The 10,613-nt window shown below is 38.3% G+C and overlaps 1 protein-coding gene across 1 annotated transcript; it reads right to left on the bottom strand.

Annotated features, from left to right (window-relative positions):
• Positions 1–5,634: 5,634 nt before the first annotated feature.
• On the bottom strand, positions 5,635–6,675 carry LOC123254080 (zinc finger protein 3-like). The gene is made up of 3 exons (XM_044683151.1): positions 6,591–6,675; positions 5,865–6,479; positions 5,635–5,774 (listed from the first exon to the last, which is right to left on the bottom strand). Exons 1-3 carry the CDS (start codon positions 6,673–6,675, stop codon positions 5,635–5,637), a joined length of 840 nt encoding a protein of 279 aa, XP_044539086.1.
• Between the last annotated feature and the right edge of the window lie 3,938 nt (positions 6,676–10,613).

Here is a 10,613-nt window from a genome sequence, read left to right as displayed (position 1 = left end):
TATAGCCTTAGTTTGCATTAACTTTTTTTGGCTGCCATCACACTGCTGATTCATATTGGATATGCAACACATAAGAGATCACTACATCTTTTACAACTGTTCACTAAAACCTCCCCAATCTTGTACTTGTGAAATTAATTTTTTGGGAACCAACTTTGAGACTTGACATTTATCTCTACTGAATTAAACCTAATTAGCTTCAGTTTTATTAGCCATTTTTATCCTGTCCTTTCCAGTTCAAAGATCATTTTCCTTGGCAGAGAACAGAAACAAATGTTAATTAAAAGGCTCTGCCTTTGCTTTGCTATCAGCTATTATTTCCCCATCCACCTTAGTAACAGTTCTGTCCCTTCTTATGTTTTCCTCTTTCCCACAATATGGCTTTAAAAAATTTCAAATCCTGTTTTCCTTAACATTGCATGAAAGCCGAGAAACTTAGAATTCTGAGTTTTAACCTTTCTGACATTCCTTAAAGGACTATGCCAAGCTTTTTAATCCATCCTATTACCTGTCCTTGCTTCTGCTTTCCATATATTCTTTTTTAAATCTTCCAAAAGACAGTTCCTCCATATTAGTAACAATCAGATCCATCAGAGAATTTCCACTTGTTGGTTCCTCTACCTCTTCAAGGCTGAAACTATCAATAAGGCAAGTCAAGAAACTGTTAGCTGCTATCTTTGGCAGAGAGTTACAAATGTCTGGATAAATGAAGTCCTCCATCACTACTATATCATGCCTCTGTGCCTATCTTATCTATTTCTCAGACTCATTTATTTCCTTCTTCTGTCCAAGTGTTCTATAGTATCCTTTGCACAATCATTGAATTCTCTCTCCAATGATCTTCCTCCATGTTTCTCTCCTGATTCCTAGATGTCCTCATGAATATATCTTCCTAATATAAAATACTACCTTGCCCTGCTTCTTACCTATCCTGCTTCTTCTGAATAAGAGAAATTTATCCACAGCCATTGTCCAGCCATTGATTTTATCCCCCGTGTCTTAGTTATACCTACGAGATCAAATTTGCCTTCTTGTTTGTACTAGAGCTTCTAATTCACCTACTTGTTATCCAAAATTTGTGCATCGGTATATACATATCTGAAAGCCTACACCTAAGCACTGGACTCGTGAGATGAGTCAGGTATAGAGATTCAGATTTGGGAGTCATCGATATAGAGATAGCAGTGGAAACTATGGGAGTCAGTAGGATTGCCAAAGAATCTAGAGAGAACAGATAACTTCTAGGAGAGACTCTAGGGCAGTACCCACATTAAAGTCTGGGAAGAGGATGATGGATGAGCCAGTAAAGAAAAAACAAAAGAAAGGAGGTGGTTAAGAGAGATTGGGAAATCAGTATTCTAGTTGTGAGAGCCCTTAGCAATCATCTAGTCTAACCCTCTTATTTTACAGATGAGGAGGTTGAGGCCAGAGGGGTACACAAAGTGGGTATTTACCAATTGGGCAATGGCTGAACTAATTATAGTATATGAATATAATATAATATTCTGTTTTGAGAAATGAAGAAAGGTATGGGTTCAAAGAAACCTGGGTAGATTATGTATGAATTAGTATATAATGAAGTGAGCAGAACCAGAACAATTTATTTAGCAATTACCATGTTGTAAAGAAAAGCTATGAAAAACTTAAGAAGTATGACCAACATGGTGACCAAGTAAGACACCAGAAGACTGGAACTATGCTTCCCACTTCTTGGCATAGATGTCAGGATTAGATAGATATAGGTCCTGCATAACTTGAATTTTCTCAATGTACAGACTATATGTGGATTTGTTTTGTGTGACTATACTTACCTGTTACATGGGAGGATGATTTTCATTTTCTGGGGGGCAAGGGAAGTTGGGATCAAGATGGGGTTGTGATGATACTAAGAAAGGAAGAAAAGAATGTTAATGAATTATTTTTTTAAAAGAGCATAAGGAACTACAGAAGGGAACACAGAAAACAAGGACAGTATTGGTAGTAATTCACATGTTAAATGTGAATTATTCAAGAAAAAACCCTCACTTTCATGGGAAAAAAACAAACATAAAAGAAGTTCATAGATTTGTATACCACCCATCTTTATTGTTTTTCTTTGTATATTGAAATGTTCACGTTTGTTGATGTTTATTAAATTTATAATAAAAGAGACAAAAATGTTAAATCACTTCAGTACCTATGTGGAAGATGTTCTAGAATAGTAAGAGTGTAATAGGTATAGGCTTTAAAAGTATAAAAGCAGATTTTTGCAAGGATATTAGGGAAAATCTTTGCTGGAAGTCATGGACCTTCTGAATGGAATGCAGGGGGTAGAGAGGAGGAGGCCATTCCAACAGTTCGGGCAAGATAGGGGCCTTTAAATAAGATAGTAGTTATATGAATAGTGAGAAGGGGACAAATGCAAGATACTGAGAAACTAGAAAAAAGATCTGGCAACTGATTTGATATGTGGGATGAGACTGAATCAGAAGTTGTAGATAATGATAAGAATGCAAACCTGGAGACTGGAAGAAGGGTAGTATCCTCAGCAGAAGGTAGTCAGAAGAAGGTTTGGTCTTCAGATAAAGATAACCGAGTTCTAGACATGTTGTGCTTGAGATGTCTACAGGACATGCAGCTGGTGATGAGGACCCAAAGTTCAGGAAATAAAATGTGACTGAACATCTACAAAGAGATGTAGTGATAAATGTAAAATGCATTGCAAACAATAGTGGGTTATTAACTATTATTATGAGATTATGGCTTTATAGGATCTATCCATTATATTTCTATTGGATATAGGACCCTTGACATATGGAGTGTGATTGAACTTTTAGGTCAATTATTAAGTGCTTTTCTTCATCTCAAACTTCAGGGACTTGGAACTATTTTTTAGCATGCTCCAGAAATCACTTCCCAAGTTCTATGTTTATAAGCCCAAACCCCATTATTCCTTTAATTTATCACTCGCCCCCAAATTCCAGCCACCTAAGTTTATCTTTCCTGATGTGTTCAAACATTAGTCCCTGTCTTGTTTATAATGACTATCCTAAAAATCTCATGGGGTTATTACATAGGCCTACAGAGAACATGGACTAGGAGTACCAGCATACTTGCCCATGCTCTATGAACCAAACATCAGGATACCCAGCTTCTACGATTCTGATTTTTCAGTTTCATATTTCATTAAAGAAAAAGAGCTAATAGCAGACATCTAGATAGCTGAGTAGATTGAGAAGCAGGCCAAGAGACAGGAGGTCCTGGATTCAAATTTGGTCTCAGACACTTCCTAGCTGGGTGACCCTGGGCAAGTCACTTAACCCCCATTGTCCAGCCTTTACCACTCTTCTGCCTTGGAACCAATACGGAAGGTAAGGGTTAAAAAAAAAAACGGCTCATACAGTGAGTTTTTAGGCTTACAAAGTACTTCCCTCATTATGTTAAATGGTAGGTATATGAATCTTATAATCATTTTAGAGATGAAGGTAAGGTTCAGAGAAATGATGCATAACCAGCAATTAGAACTAGGACTTGAATTTTCATCCCCTTGATTTTAGGGTCAGTTCTCTTTCTGTAGCATGTTGGCTTTCTATATACAGTCTCCAGTGTCAGTCTGGGAGAGATTGACTTGATTGACCTTAATCAGAATGTCACTCACAGTCCAAAAATGGCAAGAAATCACAATACAATAGAGTCTTTTTTATCACAGTCAAGACTCTGCTACTGACCTTTGGTGAGCTTCCTAACCTTAAACCAGCTACTTAACCTAGGACAATGGGATTAAGAGTTGGAAGGGTCTTTAAACATAGTCCAAACTCACTTCACAGATGAGGAAATTGAGTCCCGTAGAAGTAATGTGACTGTCCAAGATCACATGTATAGCAAGTAAAGGTGTTGGGACTCAAATCCTGGTTCTGTGACTCAAATTCAGTATTCGTCTCATCATAATAAACTGCCATCTTTACAGGCCTTACCTTCCTTATAGAAAAAAATGAAGAGATTGGACTAAATTGACTCAAAAGTTCTTCTAGCCTTAAAAATCTTGTTTCCCCACTAAAATGTTATGGGACGGGGAGGACAGAAAACATTATCAAGCACACTAATGACAACTGATGACTAATTTCAATGCCTATCAAGTACAATGATTAGCTAGATTTCAAGACTTCCTAATGTAGCTGTTATATATTTGAAAAGAATGCTCAAATTCCAATATTTAGTATATGCTTTGTGCTGGCATGAGTTAGGAGCTAGAGATATAAAGATGATTCATTCATACTCATCCACAATTCTTGCCTTCTTCAAGGAGCTTACAATTTAATGAGTGTTTGCATGTGTGCAGGATATGGCATGTACATAAATATGACAAAATAAAATGTGATTGGAAAAAGGAGAAGTCAAAACAGGAATATTTAGTAATATCTGAAGAAGTCAGAGATAACTTTCATGGTGGAATCAAAAAAGCTTTCAAAAGGAGCGATCCTTAAAATCACTGTTTTTCACATTTGTCCCTGATTCTGACTAGTCTCGCAGTTACTGGATTGATTCAGTGACATTTTACTAGGTGGTACTGAGAAGCTCCACACTTTCTATTGACTTCACTTGCTATATATTGATTCCCATCTACCCCTATCTCACTCTCAACCTTTGGCCATCCTATAGTCCTATAAATGTTCCTTATGTTTTTTTCTCTCTTGAAAATTTTCCTTTTTTTCTTTTCTGACCTTTTTCAGTATCATAACAACACATAAGATGTTCATGACTCTCATATTTTCCCCATATCTGTTCTCATTTTATTCTCCACTGACATTTGATGCCTTCTCATTAGAAGTGACCCAGTGCTCTCAAAGGCTACTTACTCAGATGGAGCCTCAGCTCTTGTAGTTTCAAGCAAATGGAAAGGCTTTGAGAATAGTACTCACGATATACTGCATGTCTTTTGTTTGAGGACCAGCCAAGCTAAGTTGGAAAGGCTCATCTTTACCAGGTGGGGAAGGTGTGATAAATTTTTCTGCTATAATAATTCTTGAAAATTACCTACTCAATTGTAGAACAACAGTGATCTATTCTGGTGAACAAGGCTACACACTAAAAAAACTCGCAGATTCTTTAAGTATAAAAATATCCTGAAAAAAAACACCCTCAAAACAAAAAACCTCTTAAGAAAACAAAATTTGGTAAGGTAAATAAAACAAGTATTATTATCCACAATTCACAGGTTGGCAAACCAAGGCCAAGCAAGCCCAAATAACTTGCTAGAGATGACATAAATTGGTAACAGATTTGGGACATGAATCCAGGCATCATGAAGACAAGTTTTTAGAAATCACTAATTAATGTTTCCACAAGACCATACTGCTTTCTCCCTCATCTCCCCATAGACTATAATGTACTAGGTCGCATGGTAGATAGTTGACAAATATGAAGTCTCTGATAAGAATAAAAAGTAATCTCTAAGCAAAAACTTTCACATACTCATCCCATTTATCAAACAAAAACTATTTATTGAAGGTCTGTGCTTCTATAAATGGGTAAGATGCCTTAAACAGGTTCTGTCCTTAAATGACTTACAGTTTTTATGGAGTTATAACTCCATGTGAATTTAACAAACTACAAGTCTGACTAAAGCTTTCTTTCACATTTGTTACAATCACAGGATTATTTTCTAGTATGAATCCTCTGATGTTGAAGAAGTCCTGACCGTTGATTAAAGGCTTTCCCACATGCATTACACAGATAAGGTTTTTCTCCAGTATGAATTCTCTTATGCTCAATAAGGGATGAGCTCCGGCTGAAGGCTTTCCCACATTCATTACATTTATAGGGTTTCTCTCCAGTGTGAATTCTCTGGTGTTGAATGAGTGTTGAGCTATGACTAAAAACTTTACCACAATCATGACATTCATGTGGCTTTTCTCCAGTGTGAATTCTCTGATGATCTATAAGGTTTGAACTTCGGCTAAAGGTTTTACCACATTCTATACATTCATAAGGTTTTTCTTTGGTGTGAATTTTATGATGTTCAATAAGATTTGAACTCCGACTAAAGGCTTTTCTACATTCATTACACTCATAAGGTTTCTCTCCAGTGTGAATTCTCTGGTGCTGAATCAGGGTAGAGCTATGACTGAAGGCTTTCCCACACTCACTACACTCATAAGGCTTTTCTCCTGTATGAATGCTATGATGTTCCAGGAGAGTTGCGCTCCGGCTAAAAGTTTTCCCACATTCTCTACATTCATAGGGTTTCCACACAGCATTAGCTTTCTTATATTCAAGAACCGAGCCCTTTTTGAATGATTTTCCACATTCATTATTTTTAAAGAATTTCTTTGATGCATGGATTTTCTGATGTTTAATTAAATCTGAATTCTGTTTGAAGCTTGGGCCACATGTATCACCCTGATGTGATCTTTCTCCTATTGAAATTCTTGGATGTGGAACATGTTTGGAGCCAGGAATGAAACTTTTCCCAAATTCATGATATTCTTGGGCTTTGTCTCCTAAAGCAGATCTTTTGAGGATGACTGTTACTTGCCTACAATTTTTTTCTTGGGAAAAGGTCTTACTTGATTTCTCCCCTTCAGTATTTCTTGACTATTTCTCTAGCCTACCTTCAAATTCACTGCTTTCTCCAAACTCAGGTCCCTGAGGAACATCTCCTGTGAGTTTTTCGAATTTCACTTCCTTTAATTGCATGTCTTTAAAAATGTCCTGTTTTGAGTCAACACCTTGTTTTCAGTTCTTGGCTCACAATCTGAAACAATTGACACAAAATATAAATGTCAGTTTCTTGTACTCGGGGGAAGTGCCAGGGCAAGAACAGGACACTCCCAAAGAAGCACACTGCTCCCATGAGCAGATGGTGCTGACAGATCTCAAAATCATCCTCACAGTCTGGAGGAGAGGATGAAAGAGAAGAGCAGGGAAAAACAGCCGAGGGAGGGATGGTTGGCACACAGGGGAGGGGAGCCCAGAGCCTGACAGAAATTCATGAAAATGAGATAAAGGGGAGCAGGGGACCAACATAGATTACATAGAAACAATGGGCACAGATAAGAAAGGGAATCCACCAAGGAGGATGAGAAGGGGAAGGAGGAGAGGAAGGAGGAGAACAAGGGAAGGCAAAGCTGATGGGTACAGAGGGCAGGTAAGAAGCCCAAAAATGGAGAAAGTCTATTAAGGACAGAAAGGTTGAAGAGAGGAAGAAGCAACATGGAACTGAATTCAAAGAGATTTTGGGGATAAGCAGACAAGAAGAGAGGTTGGCTGGGGATGGAAGTATGAGCTCTCATTGGGGAAGAGTTTCTATGGGAGACTGTGGGGAGAGGAAGAAGAGAGAAAAATGGTACAATAACTGGAGCTGAATGTCTGCCAATATGATTTTCAGCACCAAGTGGGGCTGGGGATGATAAGGAGAGTTCCTCATCTGAATAAGCAAAGATATAAAACTATTAATCACAGCACTGAGGAGATACGTAGATAAATAAGATGCATTACTTGTCCTCATGACATAATGATGATCCATTTACTCAATACTTTAAAAGCACCTTTATCATGGAGTTTATAGCCTGATAGAAGAGGTCAGAAGGTGACTGACTTCAACAAACACAACCACTGGGATGCTGTCCCCTCTTTGAACTCAGTCTATCATGTAAAACTGAAGCATCACTTAGGAGATCTCCCTGCTGGCCTTCTCCCCCCAGCTCCCTGCATTTCTAGGACCTGAAGTAGAAGGAGCACTGCACATCAACTAACCAGCAAATATTCATTATGTGCTTACTGTGTGCCTGGCACCATGCTTAGTGCTGGGATACAAGGACAAAAATTAAATACTGCCTGTTGTTCAGGAGCTCCTGCTGCATCAGGGAGTACTACAATATGTAAGTTAGGGAGCACAGTGCAGTGAATGGAAAAAGCATTGGACTTGTACTTAGTTTTAGATGTAAGACTTAACTTCTGTGCCTCAGTTTCTTCATCTAAATAGAGGTAGGGGGAATGACCAGTGGTGGAATCCTTGGCCTCAATTCCAGTTCTAAATCTACAGCCTTAAACAAAGACAAATAAATACAATGTAATTTTGAAGGTAGAGAACTAGCAGCTGGGGGAATCAGGAAAGGTGTCCGATAGAAAGTGGCTTTGAGCTGAGTTATGAGGAAACAAAGGATTCTAAGAAAAGGGAATAAGGAAAGAGTCCACTCCATGCGTGTGGGAGAATCTCTGCACAGGCCTGCCCCAGGACCTGGAGGGTCCCGTGTGATAAATAGTTCTGAAGCCAGTCCAACAGGACCAAAGAATGTGGGAGGTGGAGCATGACAGAACTATGCATGGAGGACAGGCGGGTCAGGTTAGAAAGGGCTTTCTAAGTCCAAGAGAGGACTGATTTTAGATTTGATCCTAAAGGCAACAGAGAACCCTTAGAGGTTCCTGAGTGGTGGAGAGACATGGCAGACGTACGCTCTGGGGCAGATAGACTGCAGTAGGAACAAACATCATGAGAGAAATCAAGGAGAAGGCTATTGCAATATCCCAGGGAAAAGATGATAAGTCTAAACTAGGGTGGGGGCCTGTGTGAACAGACAGAAAGGGAGGGACATATGAAATATGGGGAGGGAGAAGTGAGATTTTGGCAGCTAACAGGATAAGTGGGATGAGTGAGGGGTCAAGGACAACACTGAGGTTGTGAATGGTGAATGGAAGGATGTCAGTGCCTTAAGCAGAAATTGGAAAGAAAGGAGTAGGATGTTTAAAAGAGGAATGAGATTTTCAGGGAAAGATAATCAATTCTGCTCTGGATAGGTTGAGTTTAAAATGAAGTATACTGATGTGAAAAAAAACCCAGGAATCAAAGGGGAAAAGCATGTTAGAGAATATCTGAGTGAAGATCAATGGAAGCAGAAGCTGAAGTAATATTGTTATTAGAATACATGATGGGAGGCAGCTAGGTGGCACAGTGGATAGAGAATGCCAGGCCTGGAATCAGGAGGACCTGAGTTCAAATATAGCCTCAGACACGTCCTAACTGTGTTACCCTACGCAAGTCACTTAACCCTGACTGCCTAGCCTTGCTGTTCTTTTGTCTTAGAACTGATACTAAGAGAGAATTAAGGGTTTAAAAAAAAAAAGAATATGAAATAGGAAGAAAATAGATGAGATGTTCAGGAAATAGAGCACAAGCCTAGCACAGATGGAGGATTTCAATTATCTGGATAACTGTTGGAATTCTCTCAACCAAAAGTTGATCAGTTAATTATTTCTCCAACTTGTCTTAATGACAAGCCCATCTTAGGGGTACAGAGGATAGCATGCAGGGCCCAGAGTCAGGAAGACCTGAGTTCAAATCTGGCCTCAGATACTTAACAGCTGTGTGACCTGGGACAAGGCTGAGTGATTTGTGATACTATTTGCTTCCATTTCCTTATCTGAAAAATGAGCTGGAGAAGGAAATGGCAAACCACTCCAGTGCCTTTGCCAAGAAAACCACAAAAGGGGTTCACAAAGAGTCAGACATAACTGAATGACTTAACAACATCCTTCAAAAAGTAGAGGAACCAATAAAAGAAACTTCTATTCTAGCCTGGATTTTCAACAAGGAGGAACTGGTCTCTGGAGATTTAGGAAGGAAATGCTAAAATTGATGTGACCCAAAGCCTAATTATTTGGGAGGACATTTCAAAGGGTTCAGAGAAAGGACAGGTAATATAGCATGGACTGAAATTCTAGAAGGGGAGGGAGTCTAGGAAGAGAAAGAAGCTCTCGAGAATAAAATTCTAGAGACTCCAAGAAAAAAATTCAGATGAGCATAAAAATGTAGAATTATCTAAAAACTAAAATGTGCATATAAAGGGAACTCAGCAATCAACTTAGCTATCAAATAGACATATATGGAAGATGGAACATAATAGGAGATGAATACAAAACCTTGGATTACTCCTTTAATGCTAAAGATCTAAATAAGCTTAGGATGGCAAGAAAAGCTAAAGACAACAAAAAAAGATGTTTTTCTAAAAGCTATTCTAGAGAAAAGAGGAAGATAAAACTGCTACCATGGGGGCTATGGAAAAGAAAACATATGATAAAAAGTTCTGCCTTTTTTTCCCCAAGGAAAATAGTAAAATAACATATAGTAGTTAAATTATGCATTAAATATTATTTAATTTCATATTTATAACAACCCTTGGAGATAGATGCTATTATTATTATCATCCCCATTTTATAAGTGAGGAAATTGAGGCTGAGGGAGATTGAATCAATCAATAAGCACTTATTAAGTGCCTGCTATGTGCTAGGTACTGTGCTAAGCACCAGGAATGCAAAAAAGAGCCCTCAAAGAGCTCATAATCTAATGGGCAAAAACATCAAACAAATATATACAAATGTGCTATATATAGGAAAAATAGAAAATAATGAACAGGGAAAGCACTAGAATTATTAGAGATTTGAAAAAGCTTCCTGTAGAAGATGGGATTTTCGTTGGAAGTTAAAGGAAGTCAGGAAAATCAGTAGTCAAGAGTGTAGGAGTTTCAGGTATGGGAGAGAGCCAGAAAGAATGCCTATAGCCAAGAGATGGAATTATCTTGTTCAATGAAGTGCAAGGAAGCCAGTGCCACTACTTCAAAGAACATGTCAGCGAGTAA

The sequence above is a fragment of the Gracilinanus agilis genome, unplaced genomic scaffold (genome assembly GCF_016433145.1).
Source record: "Gracilinanus agilis isolate LMUSP501 unplaced genomic scaffold, AgileGrace unplaced_scaffold14278, whole genome shotgun sequence".
In the NCBI taxonomy this organism is placed as follows: Eukaryota; Metazoa; Chordata; class Mammalia; order Didelphimorphia; family Didelphidae; genus Gracilinanus; species Gracilinanus agilis.
The sequence above is the reverse complement of the archived record's forward strand: the minus strand, read 5'-3'. Positions and strand labels throughout refer to the sequence as shown.

Excerpts from the sequence above, each read along its gene's own strand:
- LOC123254080 (XM_044683151.1), bottom strand. The coding sequence starts at position 6,675 with ATGCAATTAAAGGAAGTGAAATTCGAAAAACTCACAGGAGATGTTCCT. Across the intron at positions 6,480-6,590 it reads AGAAAGCAGTGAATTTGAAG|GAGACAAAGCCCAAGAATAT; the intron begins GTAGGCTAGAGA and ends GATCTGCTTTAG. Across the intron at positions 5,775-5,864 it reads ACATGAATGTCATGATTGTG|CCTTCAGCCGGAGCTCATCC; the intron begins GTAAAGTTTTTA and ends AATGTGGGAAAG.